The 21,967-nt window shown below is 54.5% G+C and overlaps 1 protein-coding gene across 1 annotated transcript in view; it reads right to left on the bottom strand.

Annotated features, from left to right (window-relative positions):
• Positions 1-4,886: 4,886 nt before the first annotated feature.
• Positions 4,887-21,967, bottom strand: part of STOX2 (storkhead box 2) — a 41,137-nt gene continuing 24,056 nt past the window's right edge. The window contains exons 2-5 of the mRNA XM_038755068.1: positions 21,698-21,850; positions 15,315-16,810; positions 14,613-15,268; positions 4,887-5,233 (exon numbers count right to left, since the gene is read on the bottom strand). Of these exons, the coding sequence (XP_038610996.1) occupies positions 5,032-5,233; positions 14,613-15,268; positions 15,315-16,810; positions 21,698-21,850 (2,507 nt within the window). The 3' untranslated portion in view covers positions 4,887-5,031. The remainder of the gene's footprint in view (positions 5,234-14,612; positions 15,269-15,314; positions 16,811-21,697; positions 21,851-21,967) is intronic.

Below are 21,967 nucleotides of genomic sequence, written 5' to 3'. Positions count from 1 at the left end.
CTGAGGCCCAGAGAAGTGAAGTGACTTGCTCAAAGTCACACAGCTAATTGGCAGTCAGAATTCGAACCCATGACGCCCGGGCTCGTTCCACTGATCCACGCTGCCTCTCTAATGTGACCAGCAAGGCTTTGGCACAAAGGGACTGCTGAATCGAAGACACAAACGCTTGCGGGTCGTGGGAAAGCCCATCCCGCGTTTCGGGACGGAAAAAATCTGCCTCACGGATCTGTCCGCAACCGGGAACCGAACTCAAAAACTATGAACCGGGGCTCCCCGCCGTCCGTCCAAAAAAAAAAAAAAAAAATCCACGTAGATGTATAACCAAATGTCATTTAATATCTCTTAAAAAGTAACACGATCCAAAATGGATATTTCACAGAACGCTACGGAAACGACATGAACACAATATCAGCACGCGGAGGGCCTCTCGCTAGAGATGTACGGAAACCCCCGTCCTGCGGCCCGCCTTCCTCTGCACACGAAGCTCGACACGGGACAGTCTCACAGCCTGGTACACGCCGCCACGATTAGAACCATGTTACACATGTGCCGTTGAACCGGTGAGGCTAAAGAGGACGTTTCATGGCCTGGAATCGTTCCATATGAAATTCTACTATACAATATAAACAGAACATCCACTGCGGATGACCTGTACAGCAACCGGAGAGACCGAGGATGATTTTTTTTTTTTTGTCTTATATTTTTTTTTTTTCAGTGCAAACACATTTTTCTTCAAGGTTGCCCCGTGACCCGAGCCGGCCCCGGCCAGCCTGAATGAAAGATTTTCCCACCGAAGCTCCAACCTCCTGAATCTCGCCTCTCCGGGGGGCGGGGGAGCGCGCTTCGGCCCTGAACTCGCACCCTGGCTTTTCTCCTTCCCCACGCGGGATGAGCTGAGGGCCAGAGCGCCTCTTGGCTACTTTGCTCTCAGCGGGCGGTTGGGGGGCAGGAGGGACGGTCCGGTAGAGTGGAAGGGGGGAAAATCAGGCCATCAACCAGATGGACACCGCGACCTCTGACCCCACCACCTAAAATTGCCGCCCTCCTCGGGCGTGCGCCCTTCGAGACCACGCTGACGCATCAGCTCTCCCCTTCCCAGTCGCGGAGGGGTCCAGGAAAGCAGGCTAGGGTTTCGGACGGGGTCCCGGGCCACCCAGAACGGGCCTTTGGTTCCCGGGGCCGCGGGGAATCCATCTGCTGGAATTGGGCAACGGCTTTTGCGGGTAAAACTCAAGAAATGACTGGAAGGGGGGCAGGGGTGCCACCTCAGGCCTGCCCGGCGCTCCTTCGAAGGCGGGCAGGGGCCGGATGGACTGAAAACACGTCTCGACTCGTCTCAGACCCACCCGCAGCCTCTGTGCCCGAAGGCCAGTGCTGAGGTAGCCTCGGGCCGCGGCCCCGACCCTGCCAGGGCTGAGGAACCGGGCGATACTGAGGGGGTGAAGGGGTCCGGGGCCCACTCTGCCCCAGACCCAAGCTCCGCCACCAGACCACGGGCCCCGAGGGACGTCCCATCCCAGACGCCGGGGATCCAGGGCCTGGGAAGCCGCATCCTTCCAGGGCAGCCTCCGTGCCCGCACCCCACCTGTGGACGGCGGCAGGGCGGGGTGGGGGCGGCGGGGTGGTCCCGGGACCCTCATGCTACACCAACCAACCGAATCTGTCCCAGGCTGGGCAGGACAAACTCTTTCAAGTTTTGAGTTAGACCTGGTTCAAAAATTTTTTTGGCACAGGAAAGAGAAACCCGAGGGAGGCCAGGCCACTCCCAGGAGGGGCCACCGGGCCGGACCACCCTCGGACAGGGGGCACCAGGCCGGACCACCCTCGGGAAGGGGGCACCAGGCCGGACCGCCCTCGGGCAGGGAGCACCAGGCCGGACCACCCTCAAGGAGGGGGCACCAGGCCGGACTACCTTCAGGCAGGGGCTCCCAGGCCAGACAAACCCTGAGTAGGGGGCACCAGGCCGGACCACCCTGGGCGGGGGCACCAGGCCGGACCACCCTCGAGCAGGGGCCAACGGGACGGTCTACCCTCAGGTAGGGGCTCCCGAGCCAGACAAACCCTGAGCAGGGGGCACCAAGCCGGACCACCCTCGGGTAGCGGGCACCAGGCCGGACCACCTCAGAGGGGGGCTCCCAGGCCAGATGAACCACGAGCAGGTGGCACCCGGCTGGACCACCCTCGAGCAGGGGCCACCGACTCAGACCACCTTGGGTCTGAAACCCCCTCCGATGAAATGGGACGGAAGGGCCCACAAGGGCTTCCCCAACTCCATTCCCAAGTTCCAGGGAGATCCGTCGGCAGGGAAACCCAGAACTACGGGCAGTGGGCTCGTGCCGAGGGATTCTCCAGGGACCCGCGACCCGTTATCCCGCTTCCTGGCAGGGACGTACGCCCTCTGATACCCCCGGAAACCTCCCCCTCCAGCCCGCTGGGCCTGGCGTACAGCAGGTCACCCAGCTTGGGTTCTTGCACCATGCTCCGCGACACCTCTGCTGTCGGGGCTGTTAAGCAGGTGCCCATGGGTGACCTGGTGGAGGGGGGCTCAGGGAGCAAACAACCCCTCCGGATGGCCGAGATGTACGCGACTTATTTCAGCGTCCGACTCCCTGGCTGGATCGGAATTTCCCTGGGGGCTGGGACTGTGCTCACTAACTCTCCCAAAAACCCAGCACAGTGCCACGCATACAGTAGGTGCTCAGCCCAGGGCAGCACACTCGCAACTGACGCCTAGTACAGTGCAACGCACACAGAAGGGGGCCAATGCTGTGCTGCTAGTTCTTCCCACGGATGCCACCGACGGATCCATCGACCGATACCCTGGCCGCCCCGAGTTGGGGCGAGGGATTGGTGGAGGGGGGTCCCTTTCTGCTCATTTTTCCGGGGTGCGGGTCGGCGGCCTCTCCCCGCTCAGCCCAGCGGCCCCGAGACCGGTCATTGCTGCCAGGGCATCCACGCTGGGCACAGTGTCACAGCCATAGTGTGTCACTGGGGGTCGGGGGGAAGGAGGGGCGAGGGCGGTCCGGAGGGAAATCAAGGACCCTTTCCGGACGCTGCCCCCGGCACGGGGGCCGACTCGAGCCCGGTCACTTGGGAGCCGGCCGGCTTGCCCCTGTGCCAGCCGTGCAGGCCGCGGCCCCGGCGAACTCGTGGAGGTAGTTATGTAAAAATGTAAAAAAAAAAAAAATCACCATAAAAGGAACGGGTAGTTGCCGAAGAATGATAACAATACACGATAAGGGTGCAAAATGCCGCCTGACAGACTCGGCGTCGATGCCACCCCGCGGCTCCGTTCCCCGCCGTCCCCACCCCGGGCCCGTCCACCTCGGCGTCCACACCGCAGGCGGCGAGGGCCGAGGGGCCCGCCATCCCGGCGCAAATCCCACCGGAGGAGTCGGGAGGGAGTGGGGAGGCCCGGAGACGGACACGAGTCCCACAGAGCGCGGGACTGGGCTGGAACCGGACCGGGATGGGGCGGGAAGGGAGGGAACGAACCAACGCGGGGATGGACGTAAGGATGTGGGTTTTCGCCTTGCTTTCTGCGTCTCCCCCCGCCCCGCGCCCTCGCGCTCGGGGCCACTGAGTACTTGGCACAGAACGACTCCGGGTTCACAGATTCCTTCTTTGAGGAGGGCCCCGATGAGGCTCGCGGCCATGGAGGGCCTTGGTCTTTGGGGGACCATTGGCTATAGTACTTAGAACAGTGCTCCAGAGCTCAGAACAGTGCTTTGCACATAGTAAGCGCTTCACAAATGCCATCATCATCCATTAGCCACCCCGGTCACCGGGCAGGTGAGAGCCACTTTCCCTTCCTGTGATCTCCCGGCCCCAACCCGCGGGCCCGGCTCTCCGGGGAACTCAGAGGGAGCAAAAGCTTTCTCCCAAGAGCCGATTCTTCCTTCCCAAGGCTGGCTGCTCTTGGGAGGGGGCCGCCACGGGGTAAGCGAGGCCCAGCCTCGGTGGCTAGGGGGTCACGGTGCCCCGGAAGGAAGGGACGGGGGGCCCGGGGGTCTCCCGGCGGCTCCGACACCCACGAGGAGGGAAAGCGGAAGAGAAAATTCAGGACTCCAAGCCTTTTCCTCATGGGGTGGCCTCGGGAAGTGCCTCCTGGGCGCCAGGGGAGGCGTCCAGTGGCAGACACGGGGACGGCCCTGCTCTCCGGGAAGAGCTCCGGGCCACGCCAAGTTGCCTCCCAGAGGATGCGCGGGAGGGATCGGCGGGACCACGGGCCCCGCCCCCGCCCCGCGGTGGTCCGGGGTCCCGGGCCTCGGAAGCAGCGGCCCAAGTCCGCTTCCCCACAACTCGTACCCCCCTACTTCTGCCAGGCCGGTCGGGGCTCTCGGGAGGAGAATCCCGAAACGGGATTAAGAAGGAAGACCCGGGCCCTGGCTTCCGCTTGTCCTGGCTCTACCCACCTGCTCCTTCCCGTCCGTCGCCCTCCTGCCCCATCAATCCCCACACCACCCTGGGAGACTCTTCCCGCTTCCCCCCCCCGTCCCAGCAGATGTTCCTACTTGGGATTTGGACCACCCAACACTAGGCCCGCTCTCCATCCCGCACGGCAATCACCCCTCAGACTCACTCTTTCTCAGCCCAAACCGGGCCCGGAAAACTCACAAGGAAGCCGGGCCACCCCCGGAGGGTCCGCTCTGGGCGGCGGGAATGGCCTCCGAGTGGGATCCGCTGAGCGGCCCGGGCGGTGACGGGCCCTTCCCTCGACCTCTGCGGCGGCACCCTGGAGCGGAGGGGTCGGCGCGGGACGACGCTTACAGTGTCGAGACTGTCGTATATGTGCTCGGGGACGATCAGTGAAGCAAAAGTGTACAGACCCACCCCCCACCCCCACCCCCCGACCCCTCCCTCCCCACCCCCCCCCCCGACGCTAGTCCGTCGCTCTAAACGGGGAAAAAGCAAGACGCGGAAATGACGATTTCGTTTCGGGCCCCGGCCGAACCCGGGGTTGGGAGGGGAGGCTCAGCGGGCCGGGCCCGGGCGGCGGGACCCCGGGGCGGGGGGCAGCGTGGGGGGCCGTCACACGCTGGTCACCGAAGCCTGCAGGCAGCTGGGGGGTTTCTGCAGCTTGTCGGCTTCGGCCTGGCCCGGGGCGTCGGGGCTGGCTCGGAAGGGGAAGGCCGGAGCGGAGGCCGCATGCACGGGGCTCAGGGAGGTCGGGTTCTGCCGACGGCTGCTCTCCACGATGCTCGAGGTGTTGGACGCCAAGCTCTCCCGGGTCCTGGGGGGACGAAGGGAACTGGATGAAGCCCACGCGCCCGCGCTCCCCTCGCGAACTCGCACTCCAACCGGCCTGACGTTGGACCGTGGGGGGCGGGGAACGGGTCGCTTTTTTGCTCTGCTCTCTCCAGGCCGCCCAGCATGCTGCCCGCTGCACCGTGGATGCTTAATAATAACAACGATGGCAACGTGCAAAGCACTGTTCTAAGCCCCGGGGAGCTTACAGGGTGATCAGGCGGGGGCTCACAGTCTCAATCCCCATTTTACAGCTGAGGGAACTGAGGCCCAGAGAAGTGAAGTGACTTACCCGAGGTCCCACAGCTGACAGGTGGCGGAGCCGGGATTCGCACCCGCCACCTCAGACTCCCAAGCCCGGGCTCTTTCCACCGAGCCCCGCTGCTCCTCCACCAAGCTACTAGGTTGTATTACGAGGCTAGCATTTTAAACAAGTTATTTCCCGCCAATCCTCTATGTTGCCGACTTGTACTTCCCAAGCGCTCAGTACAGTGCTCTGCACACAGTAAGCGCTCAATAAATACGATTGATGATGATGAATCCTATAAGCGGGGTTGACTTCGTAACGGAGAGGAAATGAAGGGCTTGCCCAAAGTCACCCGGCTGACAGTTGGCGGAGCCGGGATTTGAACCCACGACCTCTGACTCCAAAGCCCGGGCTCTTTCCACTGAGCCACGCTGCTTCTTGACAAATCGTCATCATCATAAATGATGATAATCCGCTTCTGGACAAATCATCACCATAAATGATAATAATAATGATATTTGGTAATCAATCGTATTTATTGAGCGCTTACTGTGTGCAGAGCACTGTACTAAGCGCTTGGGAAGTACAAGTTGGCAACATATAGAGACGGTCCCTCCCCAACAGTGGGCTCACAGTCACTTACTATGTTTTACGCGCTGGGGTGGATACAAGCGATTCAGGTTGGACACGGTGCCCGTCCCACGGGGGGCTCCCAGTCTTCATCCCCATTTTCCAGATGAGGGAACTGAGGCCCAGAGAAGTGAAGTGACTCACCCAGTGCCACACAGCAGACAAGCGGCGGTGCCAGGGTCAGGGTCCTTGCCCTTCGGACTCTTCGGCCTGTGCCCTACATGCTATGCCACGCTACTTTTCTGGCACTTCTTAAGCCCTCGCTAGTCATACCAACATGGAGAAGCAGCATGGCTCAGTGGAAAGAGCCCGGGCTTGGCAGCCACAGGTCATGGGTTCGAATCCCAGATCTGCCACTGGTCAGCTGTGTGACATTGGGCAAGCCACTTCACTTCTCTGGGCCTCAGTGACCTCATCTGGTGAGCCCACTTTTAGACTGTGAGCCCACTGTTGGGTAGGGACCGTCTCTATATGTTGCCAACTTGGACTTCCCAAGCACTTAGTAATAATAATAATAATAATAATAATAATAATAATAATAATAATAATAATGGCATTTATTAAGCGCTTACTATGTGCAAAGCACTGTTCTAAGCGCTGGGGAGGTTAAGGAGTTAAGGCCCAGAGCTTAGTACAGTGCTCTGCACACAGTAAGCGCTCAATAACTATGATTGATGATGAAAATGGGCATTAAGACTGTGAGCCCCACGTAGGACAACCTGATCACCTTGTATAATAATAATAATAATGATGGTATTTATTAAGCGCTTACTATGTGCCAAGCACTGTTCTAAGCGCTGGGGAGGTGACAAGGTGATCAGGTTGCCCCCCGGGGGGCTCACGGCTTTAATCCCCATTTTACAGATGAGGGAACTGAGGCCCAGAGAAGTGAAGTGCCTTGTATCCCTCCAGTGCTTCGCACATAGTAAGCGCTTAACAAATACCATCACTATACTACCCTCTGCCAATCTTTGTACTCTGCCATTTCCCCCAACGTGGAATTTCTCTGAATGTCTGCCTTTCCATCTGGACCATCAACTCCCTGTGGGCAGGAATCGTGTCTAGCAACTCCACTGTACTGGACTCTCCCAAGCGCTTAGTACAGTGTTCTTCCAACAGCAAGCGCTTAATAATAATAATGATAATAATAATAATAATAATGGCATTTATTAAGCGCTTACTACACAAAGCACTGCTCTAAGCGCTGGGGAGGTGACAAGGTGATCAGGTTGTCCCCCGGGGGGCTCACAGTCTTCATCCCCATTTTACAGATGAGGGAACTGAGGCTCAGAGAAGTGAGCCCCCCATGGGACAACCTGATCACTTTGGAACCTCCCCAGCGCTTAGAACAGTGCTTTGCACATAGTAAGTGCTTAATAAATGCCCTTATTATTATTATCATATTATTATCAGGTTGTCCCACGGGGGGCTTACAGTCTTCATCCCCATTTTCCATTCATTCATTCATTCAGTCGTATTTCTTGAGCGCTTCCTGTGTGCAGAGCACTGTACTAAGCGCTTGGGAAGTCCAAGTTGGCAACATAGAGAGACGGTCCCTACCCAACAGTGGGCTCACAGTCTAGAAGATGAACCCACGACTCGACTCATTTGGCTTTGTTAATAAAAATAATAACAACTGGGGTATTTATTAACTGCTTACTGTATCTCAAGCACTGAGGCCCAGAGAAGTTAAGTGACTTGCCCAAAGTCCCACAGCTGACAATTGGCGGAGCCGGGGTTTGAACCCATGACCTCGGACTCCAAAGCCCGGGCTCTTTTCCACTGAGCCACGCTGCTTCCCAATTAATAAATACCATTGGGTGTGTTGGCAAAGAGTATTAAGAGGAATAATAATGATGACTAAGCGAATAATAATGATGACTAAGCGCTTAGTGCAGTGCTCTGCACACAGTAAGCGCTCAATAAATACGATTGATGATGATGATGATGATGACAATTATGCTTTCTCTGGATTTATCCAGCGTTGTCCTCAAAGCAGCCCTGAGAGACAGTGTCGGGGCTGAGGGGCAGGACAGAGATTATTCTCTCCATTTTACAGATGATAATAATAATAATAATAATAGTGGTATTTGTTAAGCGCTTACTATGTGCCAAGCACTGTTCTAAGCGCTGGGGTAGATAGAGGGTAATCAGGTTGTCCCACCCGAGGCTCACGGACTTCATCCCCATTTTACAGATGAGGGAATTGAGGCCCAGAGAAGTGACTTGCCCAAGGTCACCCAGCAGACAAGTGGCAGAGACGGGATTAGAACCCTCGACCTGTGCTAGCGCTTAGTACAGTGCTCTGCACAAAGTAAGTGCTCAATAAATACGATTGATTGAAATATGATTGACCTCGGAGTCGCAAGCCTGGGCTCTTAGAGAAACAGCGGGGCTCAGTGGAAAGAGCCCGGGCTTTGGAGTCAGGGGTCATGGGTTCAAATTCCGCTCTGCCACTTGTCAGCTGGGTGACTTGGGGCAAGTCACTTCACTTCTCTGGGCCTCAGTTCCTTCATCTGTAAAATGGGGGTGAAGACTCTGAGCCCCCCGTGGGACAACCTGACCGCCTTGTAACCTCCCCATTCATTCATTCAATCGCATTAGAGAAGTAGCGTGGCTCAGTGGAAAGAGCCCGGGCTTGGGAGTCAGAGGTCATGGGTTCGAATCCCGGCTACGCCACTTGTCAGCTGGGTGACTTGGGGCAAGTCACTTCACTTCTCTGGGCCTCAGTTCCTTCATCTGTAAAATGGGGATGAAGACTTTGACCCCCCCCCCCCCCCCCCCCCCCGGTGGGACAACCTGACCACCTTGTAACCTCCCCATTCATTCATTCAATCGCATTAGAGAAGCAGCGTGGCTCAGTGGAAAGAGCCCGGGCTTGGGAGTCAGAGGTCATGGGTTCAAATCCCGGCTCCGCCACTTGTCAGCTGGGTGACTTGGGGCAAGTCACTTCACTTCTCTGGGCCTCAGTTCCTTCATCTGTAAAATGGGGGTGAAGACTCTGAGCCCCCCGTGGGACAACCTGACCGCCTTGTAACCTCCCCATTAATTCATTCAATCGCATTAGAGAAGCAGCGTGGCTCAGTGGAAAGAGCCCGGGCTTGGGAGTCAGAGGTCATGGGTTCAAATCCCGGCTCCGCCACTTGTCAGCTGAGTGACTTGGGGCAAATCACTTAGCTTCTCTGTGCCTCGGTTCCCCCAGCTGGAAACTGGGGATGAAAACTGTGAGCCCCCCGTGGAACAACCTGATCACCTTGCACCCTCCCCGGCGCTTAGAACAGTGCTTTGCACATAGTAAGCGCTTAACAAATGTTATTATTATTATTATTATTATTATTATTATTATTATTATTATTATTTCCACCGAGCCATGCTGCTTCAGGTGAGGACATTGAGGCCCAGAGTGGTTCAGTAACCGACCTGGGGTCACCCGACCTGCCTGGAAGGCCAGAGTTTCACCCCTACTTTAGAGATTATCATCATCATCATCAATCGTATTTATTGAGCGCTTACTATGTGCAGAGCACTGGACTAAGCGCTTGGGAAGTACAAGTTGGCAACATCTAGAGACAGTCCCTACCCAACAGTGGGCTCACAGTCTAAAAGGGGGGGACAGAGAACAAAACCAAATATACCAACAAAATAAAAGAAATAGAATAGATATGTACAAGTAAAATAAATACATAAATAGAGTAATAAATATGCACAAACATATATACAGGTGCTGTGGGGAAGGGAAGGAGGTAAGATGGGGGGGATGGAGAGGGGGACGAGGGGGAGAGGAAGGAAGGGGCTGAGATTATATTATGATATTTGTTGAGTGCTCACTTGTCTCGGCCTCCTTGCTGACCTCCCTGCCTCCTGTCTCTCCCCACTCCGGTCCACGCTTCACTCCGCTGCCCGGATCATTTTGTCCCCCAAATCAATCAATCGTATTCATTGAGCGCTCACTGTGTGCAAAGCACTGTACTAAGCGCTTGTCAGTCCGGGTTTCCCCACTCCTCAAGAACCTCCGGTGGTGGCCCACCGGCCTCCGCATCGAACTCCCCGCCGTCGGCTTTAAAGCCGTCCATCGCCTCGCCCCCTCTGACCCAGTCGGCACGCTTGGCTTCTCTGAGCCCGCTGTCGGGTAGGGACCGTCTCTATATGCGGCCAACTTGGACTTCCCAAGCGCTTAGTCCAGTGCTCTGCACACATTAAGCGCTCAATAAATACGATTGATTGATTGATTGATTCTCTAACGCCAAGCTACTCACAGTCTTTTAGACTGTGAGCCCACTGTTGGGTAGGGACCGTCTCTATATGTTGCCAATTTGTACTTCCCAAGCGCTTAGTACAGTGCTCTGCACATAGTAAGCGCTCAATAAATACGACTGACTGATTGGGCCGCCGTCTCGTCTATCCGGCCGCCGAACCCTCGCCCACCCCCCGTCTCGGGCCTGGAACGAAATCCGACAGACGATGACTCTCCCCCATCTCCAGTGCTCTGCACCCAGTAAGCGCTCAATAAATACGATTGAATGAACGAATGGATATATATGTATAGATGTCTGTAGGTATTTATTACTCTATTTATTTTATTTGTACATATTTATTCTATTTATTTTATTTTGTTAATATGTTCTGTTTTGTTGTCTGTCTCCCCCTTCTAGACTGTGAGCCCGCTGTTGGGTAGGGACCATCTCTAGATGTTGCCAACTTGGACTTCCCAAGCGCTTAGTCCAGTGCTCTGCACACAGTAAGCGCTCAATAAATACGACTGAATGAATGAATGAATAATCCCCATTGTACAGGTGAGGGAACTGAGGCACAGAGAAGGTTAAGTGACTTGCCCAAGTTCGCACTGCAGACAAGTAGTGGTGGAGCCGGGATTAGAACCCAGGTCCTTCTTACTCCCGGGCCCGAGCTCTACCCGTTAGGCTACACTGCTTGTCCTTCTAGACTGTGAGCCCACTGTCGGGTAGGGACCGTCTCTATATGTTGCCAACTTGGACTTCCCAAGCGCTTAGTACAGTGCTCTGCACACAGTAGGCGCTCAATAAATATGATTGATTGATTGATTGTCTAAATAACGATGGTATTTGTTAAACGCTTACTATGTGCCAGGCACTGTTCTAAGCACCGCGGGTGGGTACCCCACAGCACCTGTATATACACGTATATATGTTTGTACGTATTTATTACTCTAATCATTCATTATTTTACTTGTACATATTTATTCTACTTATTTTATTTTGTTAATATGTTTTGGTTTTGTTCTCTGTCTCCCTCTTCTAGACTGTGAGCCCACTGTTGGGTAGGGACCGTCTCTATATGTAGCCAACTTGTACTTCCCAAGCGCTTAGTACAGTGCTCTGCACACAGTAGGCGCTCAATAAATATGATTGATTGATTGATTGTCTAAATAACGATGGTATTTGTTAAACGCTTACTATGTGCCAGGCACTGTTCTAAGCACCGCGGGTGGGTACCCCACAGCACCTGTATATACACGTATATATGTTTGTACGTATTTATTACTCTAATCATTCATTATTTTACTTGTACATATTTATTCTACTTATTTTATTTTGTTAATATGTTTTGGTTTTGTTCTCTGTCTCCCTCTTCTAGACTGTGAGCCCACTGTTGGGTAGGGACCGTCTCTATATGTAGCCAACTTGTACTTCCCAAGTGCTTAGTACAGTGCTCTGCACACAGTAAGCGCTCAATAAATATGATTGATTGATTGATTGTCTAATAACGATGGTATTTGTTAAACGCTTACTATATGCCAGGCACTGTTCTAAGCACCGCGGGAGGGTACCCCACAGCACCTGTATATACGTATATATGTTTGTACGTATTTATTACTCTAATCATTCATTATTTTACTTGTACATATTTATTCTACTTATTTTATTTTGTTAATATGTTCTGTTTTGTTCTCTGTCTCCCACTTCTAGACTGTGAGCCCACTGTTGGGTAGGGACCGTCTCTAGATGTTGCCAACTTGGACTTCCCAAGTGCTTAGTACAGTGCTCTGCACACAGTAAGCGCTCAATAAATATGATTGATTGATTGATTGTCTAATAAGGATGGTATTTGTTAAACGCTTACTATATGCCAGGCACTGTTCTATGCACCGCGGAAGGGTACCCCACAGCACCTGTATATATGTTTGTACGTATTTATTCCTCTAATCATTCATTATTTTACTTGTACATATTTATTCTACTTATTTTATTTTGTTAATATGTTCTGTTTTGTACTCTGTCTCCCCCTTCTAGACTGTGAGTCCACTGTTGGGTAGGGACCGTCTCTAGATGTTGCCAACTTGGACTTCCCAAGCGCTTAGTCCAGTGCTCTGCACACAGTAAGCGCTCAATAAATACGACTGATTGAATGAATGAATGAATCTCCTCCAAGAGGCCTTCCCTGACTGAACCAGCGCGGCTCAGTGGAAAGAGCCCGGGCTTTGGAGTCCGAGGTCATGGGTTCAAATCTCGGCTCCGCCAATTGTCAGCTGGGTGACTTTGGGCAAGTCACTTCGCTTCTCTGGGCCTCAGTTACCTCATCTTTAAACGGGGATGAAGACTGTGAGCCCCCAGTGGGAGAACCTGATCACTTTGTAACCTCCCCGGAGCTTAGAACAGTGCTTTGCACATAGAAAGCGCTTAATAAATGCTATTATTATTATTATTATTATTATTATTTTCTTCCACTCCCTTCTGTGGCGCCCTGATTTGCTCCCTTTATTTCTCCCCCTTCCCAGCCCCACGGCACTTACGTACCTATCTGTCATTTTATTAATTTATATTGATGTCCGTCTCCCCCACTCTAGCCCGTCAGCCTGCTGTGGACGAGGCGTGTGACTGTTTCCTGCTGTACTGAACTCTCCCAAGCGCTCAGTACATGCCCTGCACACGGTAAACGCTCACTAAATATCAATCAATCCTATGTATTGAGCGTTACTGTGTGCACAGCGCTGTACTATGTTGCCAGCTAGTACTTCCCAAGCGCTTAGTACAGTGCTCTGCACACAGTAAGCGCTCAATAAATACGATTGATTGATTGATTGTACTAAGCGCTTAGCACTGTACTAAATATGACTGAGCGAATGAAATGACTTAATTAATTCAACATCTGTCTCCCGCTCTAGGCCGTAAGTTCATTACGGGCAGGGGACGTGTCTGTTTACATTGTTCTAGTGTCCTCTCCCAAGCGCTCAGTACAGCGCTCGGCACACAGTATGCGCTCAAAAGATACAACGGACTGTCTGAGTGACTGGTTTCCTATGTTTAGGGCATTAAGTTCTTTTAGACTGTGAGCCCACTGTTGGGTAGGGACCGTCTCTATATGTTGCCAATTTGTACTTCCCAAGCGCTTAGTACAGTGCTCTGCACATAGTAAGTGCTCAATAAATACGATTGATGATGATGATTAAGTTCTCTGACCGGCCCGGGGTCCCCCAGCCGGCCTGGACGGCGGGGAGAGGAAGGAGCGGGGCTCAGTGGAAAGAGCCCGGGCTTTGGAGTCAGAGGTCAGGGGTTCAAATCCCGCCTCCGCCGCTTAGCTGTGTGCCTTTGGGCGAGTCACCTCACTTCTCTGGGCCTCAGTGACCTCATCTGTAAGATAGGGATGAAGACTGGGAGCCCCCCGTGGGACAACCTGATTGCCTTGTAACCTCCCCGGCGCTTGGAACAGTGCGTTGCACGGATAAGCGCCTAAGAAGCACAGTCTTCTTTTAGACTGTGAGCCCACTGTTGGGCAGGGACTGTCTCTATATGTTGCCAATTTGTACTTCCCAAGCGCTTAGTACAGTGCTCTGCACATAGTAAGCGATCAATAAATACGATTGATGATGATGATGTTGTACCTATCTATTCTATTTATTTTATTTTGTTAGTATGTTTGGTTTTGTTCCCTGTCTCCCCCTTCTAGACTGCGAGCCCACTGTTGGGTAGGGACTGTCTCTAGATGCTATAATAATAATAATAATGGCATTTATTAAGCGCTTACTATGTGCAGAGCACTGTTCTAAGCGCTGGGGAATTTACAAGGCGATCAGGTCCCCCCCCCCGTGGGGCCCACGGTGTTAATCCCCATTTTCCAGATGAGGTAACTGAGGCCCAGAGAAGTGAAGCGACTCGCCCCAAGTCACACAGCTGACGAGCGGAGGAGCCGGGATTTGAACCCACGGCCTCTGACTCCAAAGCCCGGGCTCTTTCCACTGAGCCGCGCCGCTTCTTCTGTACGTTGCCAGCTTGTACCTCCCAAGCGCTTCGTCCAGTGCTCTGCACACAGTAAGCGCTCAATCAATACGAACGATTGATTGATTGATTGATTGATAATAGATGCCATCGTCGTTATTATTTCGACCCACGTCGCACAGCCGAGCGGCCGTAGGAGACCGCGGGACCGGCCTACCCGCCCGCAGCCGGCGTCCCGGGGGTTAGAGGAGCGTCCCCCCCGGACCCCCGCCCGCCCGCCCGGCCCCCCGCGATACCGTGGGGAGTTGAAGCCGCTGTCTACGGTGATGCTGCTGCTGTCCATGCTGTCCAGCCGGGCCGAGTGCGTGGCCCGCTGCTGGCCGATGCCGTCGGCCTCCTTGGGCGCCAGCAGGGTCAGGTTCTTCTCGAACTTGCGCTGCAGGTCCCGCTCCTTCTCCCGCTCCAGGAGCCACTGCATGGTGCCCACGCCGCCGCCGCCCCCGCCCCGCCGGCCCTTCTCCTCCGCCGCCGGGGGCCGGGCCCCCCCGCCGCCCCCGTCCTCCGAGTCCTCGTCCTCGTCGTCGTCCGACACGTTGTAGTAGTCGAACGAGGCCTCCGGCTTCCCGGCCGGCTCGGCGGGCCGCGGGGCGGGCGCGGGGGCCGGCTCCGGCTTCTCCCCCCGGGCGGGGACGGGGGCGTCGGGGGGCCCGGGCTTGTGGTAGCCGCCGAGGGGCAGGGCCGGGCCGGGCGGGGGGCGGAACAGGGTGTCCTTGCTGAAGACTTCTTTCCGCTTGTCCAGGCCGCCCGACTCGCCGCCGGCCGGGCCGTTGACGAAGGCGTCGGGGGCCGGGCCGGGCCCCGGGGGGCCCCCGGGGGACCCGCCCCGGCCCTCCGGCCGCTGGGGCGGCCTGTCGGGGCCGCCCGGCTTCTTGGCCCCGTCGGCGGCCGGCCCCTCGGCGGGGGTCCCGGCCCGGCGCCGGGGCCGCGGGGAGTCCCGCCTCGCCGGCCGCCCCGCACTGGAAGTAGTCGTCGGCCACGGCGGGGACGGCCGGGCCGAGGCCGGGCTTGGCGTGCGGGCCGGGGCGGGTGGGCTCCGGGGGCCCGCCGGCCTCCCCGGGGCCGCCGGACCCGGGCGACTCCGGGTAGCCGGCGGCGGGCCCGTGGGCGCGGGCCAGGCCCGGCCTCAGCGGGCCGTCGGGGGCGGCCCCGGCCGGCGGGCCGGAGGCCGGGTCGCCCCGCCGGCCGGCCTCGGCCCCGTCCTCGTCGGGGCCCGGGTCGGCGGGCCCGAGCGGGCCCTGGGCGTTGTCCATGGAGCGGGAGCGCTCCTTGGCTCGGCCGGGCCGCTCGTGGCGGGACCGGCGGTCCTGCGTGTGGCTGTGGCTCCGGTGCACCTTGGCGTGGTGGTGGTGCTGGTGCTGGTGGTGGTGGTGGTGGTGGTGGTGGTGGACGCCGCTGCCCCGCGAGGGCTCGGGGAAGGGCACTTCCGTCCGCCGCTTGGCCAGCTCCCCGGACACGTCCCACTCGGGGGTGGCGGGGAAGGGGGCGCAGGGCCCGTGCGGCGGGCAGCCGCCGTCGCGGGGGTCGCCGGGGTCCGAGTCCCGCTCCCCCGGCGCCGGGCGGTGGTCCAGCCGGGAGCCGTCGGAGCGGTCCCCGCGCGACAGCCGGGACTTGCTGTGGGAGCGGGCCTTCCCGTGGGCCTTGCGGTGGCTGCGGCCCCGCTTGCCGCGGGCCCCGCCGGGCGCCGAGGAGCCGGCCCGGCTGCGCTGGGCCTTCTCCTCCTCCAGCTTCTTCATGAGGGCCGTGTGCCGCCCGATGTTCTCCACCGTCAGGCTGGGGTTGATGCGGCGGATGATCTCCACCTCCACCTCGCGCGGGATGGCCGTGGGCGCGTCCTCGTCCCTCAGGGGCCACTCCTGCGGCGGGAACTGCGCCGAGAAGTTGGCCAGCTGCTTGGCCTTGTCCTTCTTGAAGCTCAGGCGGAACAGCTTCAGCCCGAACTTCTTGGAGGGCTTCTCGGGGGCGAGGCCGCCGCCGCCGCCGCCGCCGCCGTCCTTGGGCTTGGACGGGGCCTCCGCCTTGGGCCGGTCGGGCGCGGGGCCGAGCGGCGGGGCCGGGATGCCCCCGCCGACGCCGAAGAAGGCGGGCTCCTTGGCGGCCCGGCGCTGCAGGGTGGAGGCGTGAGCCCCGTGGAGCTCCTCGCGGCAGCAGTGACAGGCGTCGCAGTGGGCCTTGGGGCCGGGCCGCTCGCGCAGCCCGGGCGCGGGGCCCGCCGCGGGCCCCGGGCCCGGCTGCGGCGAGGGGCCCCGGCCGGCCCGCTCGGGCAGGCGCTCGTCCAGGTGGTACCACTTACTGTTGGCGCGGAGGAGGGAGGGGGTGATGAAGTGCGTCTGCGGGGTGACGACGAAGTAGCCGTCGGGCGTCGGGTACACCTTGCGCTCCCGGACGAGCATGTTCAGCGTGTGGCGCAGGATGTCGGGGCTGGGCGTCGGGACCCCTGCAACACAGCACGGCACAAGTCGAAGGCCGCAGCAGAACAGCGCTTTGCGCACAGTAAAGTCCCCGCTGAGAGCTCACCTCCTCCAGGAGGCCTTCCCAGACTGAGCCCCTTCCTTCCTCTCCCCCTCTCCATCCCCCCCCATCTTACCTCCTTCCCTTCCCCACAGCACCTGTATAGATGGATATACACTTGTACATATCTATCCTATTTATTTTATTTTGTTAGTACGCTTGGTTCTGTTCTCCGTCTCCCCCTTTTCGACTGGGAGCCCGCTGTTGGGTAGGGACTGTCTCTAGATGTTGCCAGTTTGTAGTTCCCAAGCGCTTAGTCCAGTGCTCTGCGCATAGTAAGCGCTCAGTAAATACGATTGATGATGGTTGATGATGGTGATAGTAAGCGCTTAACAAATACCGACATTATTATTACAAGTTGGCAACATCTAGAGACGGCCCCTACCCAACGGCGGGCTCACAGTCGAGAAGGGGGAGACGGAGAACAACGCCAAACATATTAGCAAAAGAAAATAAAGAGAATAGATAGGTACAAGTAAAATAAATCAATAAATACAGTAATGAATACGGACAAACATATGTACCGGTGCTGGGGGGAAGGGAAGGAGGTAAGGCGGGGGGAAGGTCGTGAGGTCTAATCCCGGCTCCCTCACATAATAATAATAATGAGGGCATTTATTAAGCGCTTACTATGTGCAAAGCACTGTTCTAAGCGCTGGGGAAGTTACAAGTGTTATTCTGTTAATATGTTTTGTTGTTATTGTTTTGTTTTGTTATGCTGCCAACTTGTACTTCCCAAGCGCTTCGTACAGTGCTCTGCACACGGTAAGCACTCAATAAATACGATTGATTGATCGTAACACTGGCAGCAGTGTTTCTTAAGCGCTTACTACGCGCCAGGCCGGGGTGGATACGAGCTAATCGGGTTGGACGCAGTCCCTGCCCCTTGTGAGGCTCACGGTCCCGATCCACCATCTGACAGATAACTGAGGCCCAGGGAATAATAATAGTACTAAAGATGGTATTCGTTAAGCGCTTACTACGTGCCAGGCACTGTTCTAAGCGCCGGGGTGGATACGAGTTAATCGAGTTGGACACAGTCCCTGTCACTCGTGGGGCTCACGGTCCCGATCCACCACCTTACAGATGAGATAACTGAGGTCCAGAGAATAATAATAGTACTAATGATGGCATTCGTTAAGCGCTTACTATGTGCCAGGCACTGTTCTAAGCGCCGGGGTGGATACGAGTTAATCGAGTTGGACACAGTCCCTGTCCCTCGTGGGGCTCATGGTCCCGATCCACCATCTTACAGATGAGATAACTGAGGGTCAGAGAATAATAATAGTACTAATGATGGTATTCGTTAAGCGTTTACCATGTGCCAGGCACTGTTCTAAGCGCCGGGGTGGATACGAGTTAATCGAGTTGGACACAGTCCCCGTCCCTTGTGGGGCTCACGGTCCCGATCCACCATCTTACAGATGAGATAACTGAGGTCCAGAGAATAATAATAGTACTAATGATGGTATTCGTTAAGCGCTTACTATGTGCCAGGCACTGTTCTAAGCGCCGGAGTGGATACGAGTTAATCGGGTTGGACACAGTCTCTGTCCCTCGTGGGGCTCACGGTCCCGATCCACCATCTTACAGATGAGATAACTGAGGTCCAGAGAATAATAATAGTACTAATGATGGCATTCGTTAAGCACTTACTATGTGCCAGGCACTGTTCTAAGCGCCGGGGTGGATACGAGTTAATCGAGTTGGACACAGTCCCCGTCCCTAGTGGGGCTCACGGTCCCGATCCACCACCTTACAGATGAGGTAACTGAGGCCCAGAGAATAATAATAGTACTAATGATGGTATTCGTTAAGCGCTTACTATGTACCAGGCACTGTTCTAAGCGCCGGGGTGGATACGAGTTAATCGAGTTGGACACAGTCCCTATCCCTCGTGGGACTCACGGTCCCGATCCACCATCTTACAGATGAGATAACTGAGGTCCAGAGAATAATAATAGTACAAATGACGGTATTCGTTAAGCGCTTACTATGTGCCAGGCACTGTTCTAAGCGCCGGGGTGGATACAAGCTAATCGGGTTAGATACAGTCCCTGTCACTCGTGGGGCTCATGGTTCCAATCCTCCATCTTACAGATGTGATAACTGAGGCCCAGAGAATAATAATAGTACTAATGATGGTATTTGTTAAGCGCTTACTATGTGCCAGGCACTGTTCTAAGCGCCGGGGTGGATACAAGCTAATCGGGTTAGATACAGTCCCTGTCACTCGTGGGGCTCACGGTCCCAATCCACCATCTTACAGATGAGATAACTGAGGTCCAGAGAATAATAATAGTACTAATGATGGTATTCGTTAAGCGCTTACTATGTGCCAGGCACTGTTCTAAGCGCCAGGGTGGATACGAGTTAATCGGGTTGGATACAGTCCCTGTCCCTCGTGGGGCCATTATTATTATTATTATTATTATTATTATATTATTATTATCAGGTTGTCCCATGGGGGGGCTCACAGTCTTCATCCCCATTTGACAGATGAAGGAACTGAGGCCCAGAGAAGCGAAGTGACTTGCCCAGAGTCACCCAGCTGACAAGTGGTGGGGCCGGGATTTGAACCCATGACCTCTGACCCCAAAGCCCGGGCTCTTTCCACTGAGCCACGCTGCTTCTCTAGTTTAAGAGTGCTTAAGATTAAGCACTCTTAAGCACTCTTCGCACAATGTGCAAAGCACTCTTAAGCTTAATCAATCAATCAATCGTATTTATTGAGTGCTTACTGTGTGCAGAGCACTGTACTAAGCGCTTGGGAAGTACAAGATGGCAACATATAGAGACGGTCCCTACCCAACAGTGGGCTCACAATCTAAAAGGGGGAGACAGAGAACAAAACCAAACATACTAAACATACTAAGCTTAAGAGTGCTTTGCACATAGTAAGCGCTTAATAAATACCATCATTATTATTATTATTACTAAGCACATAGTAAGCGCTTAATAAATGCCATTATTACAATTATTATTATAACAAGACCAGAGTTCGGCCGACTTGCGTTCCCATTCTCGTTGGCCTCCCCGCCCTAATAAATGCCATTATTTTTATTATTATTATTATAAGACCAGAGTTCGGCCCATTTGCATTCCCATTCTCGTTGGCCTCCCCGCCCTAATAAATGCTATTATTATTATTATTATTATTATTACTATTATTATTATTATTATTATAAGACCAGAGTTCGGCCCACTTGCGTTCCCATTCTCGTTGGCCTCCCCGCCCTAATAAATGCCATTATTATTATTATTACTATTATAATAAGTCCAGAGTTCGGCCCACTTGCATTCCCACTCTCACTGGCCTCCCCGCTCTAATAAATGCCATTATTACTATTATTATTATAATAAGACCAGAGTTCGGCCCACTTGCGTTCCCATTCTCGTTGGCCTCCCCACCCTAATAAATGCCATTATTACTATCATTATTATAATAAGACCAGAGTTCGGCCCACTTCCGTTCCCATTCTCGCTGGCCTCCCCGCCCTAATAAATGCCATTATGATGATGATGATGATGATGATGATTATTATTATAAGACCAGAGTTCGGCCCACGTGCGTTCCCATTCTCGTTGGCCTCCCTGCCCTAATAAATGCCATTATTACTATTATTACTATAACAACACCACAGTTCGGCCCACTTGCGTTCCCATTCTCGTTGGCCTCCCAGCCCTAATAAATGCCATTATTATTATTATTATTATTATTATTATTATAATAAGACCAGAGTTCGGCCCACTTGCGTTCCCATTCTCGTTGGCCTCCCTGCCCTAATAAATGCTATTGTTGTTATTATTATTATTGTTATCATTATTATTATTATAAGACCAGAGTTCGACCCACTTGTGTTCCCATTCTCATTGGCCTCCCCGCCCTAATAAATGCCATTATTACTATTATTATTATAATAAGACCAGAGTTCGGCCCACTTGCGTTCCCATTCTCGTTGGCCTCCCCGCCCTAACAAATGCCATTATTATTATTATTATTATTATTATAATAAGACCAGAGTTCGGCCCACTTGCGTTCCCATTCTCAGTGGCCTCCCTGCCCTAATAAATGCTATTATCCCATTCTCGTTGGCCTCCCCGCCCTAATAAATGCCATTATTATTATTATAATAAGACCAGAGTTCGGTCCACTTGCGTTCCCACTCTCGTTGGCCTCCCCGCCCTAAAAAATGCCATTATTATTACTGTTATTATTATTATAAGACCAGAGTTCGGCCCACTTGCATTCCCACTCTTGTTGGCCTCCCCGCCCTAATAAATGCCATTATTATTATTATTATTATTATTATTATTATTATTATTATTATTATTATCAGACCAGAGTTCAGCCCACTTGTGTTCCCATTCTCGTTGGCCTCCCCGCCCTAATAAATGCCATTATTATTATTATTATTATTATTATTATTATTATTATTATTATTATAAGACCAGAGTTCGGCCCACTTGCGTTCCTATTCTCGTTGGCCTCCCCGCCCTAATAAATGCCATTATTACTATTATTATTATAACAAGACCACAGTTCAGCCCACTTGCGTTCCCATTCTCGTTGGCCTCCCCGCCCTAATAAATGCCATTATTACTATTATTATTATAATAAGACCAGAGTTCAGCCCACTTGCGTTCCCATTCTCGTTGGCCTCCCAGCCCTAACAAATGCCATTATTACTATTATTATTATAATAATAAGACCAGAGTTCGGCCCACTTGCGTTCCCATTCTCAGTGGCCTCCCCGCCTCCCTGCCTAGTGCCCGCCGACCGGCGAGGTGCCCGCTGCCAAAGTTTGGTCACCTGGGAAGCAGGTGGTCAGGTGCTCCATGAGGGCTTCCTGGGTGACGGGCTTCCGCGCGGAGTTCATGGATGAGATGGCCAGGCAGAGGATTTCTCCGAGCGGGATAAACTGAGACTGGCTGATGGGAGACATGCTGATTGGCGAAACATCACCTGGGGGAAAGACAAGAGGCCGTCAGAAAAAATGCCCGGATCCGGGAGCCGGGAGACCCAGATTCCAGCCACAGCTCTGCCCTTGCCTGCTGCGTGACCTTGGACAAGTCATTTGAA

This window comes from Tachyglossus aculeatus, chromosome 12 (genome assembly GCF_015852505.1).
Source record: "Tachyglossus aculeatus isolate mTacAcu1 chromosome 12, mTacAcu1.pri, whole genome shotgun sequence".
Classification (NCBI taxonomy): Eukaryota; Metazoa; Chordata; class Mammalia; order Monotremata; family Tachyglossidae; genus Tachyglossus; species Tachyglossus aculeatus.
Note: the sequence above shows the minus strand (reverse complement) of the source record. Positions and strands in the feature narration are given on the sequence as shown.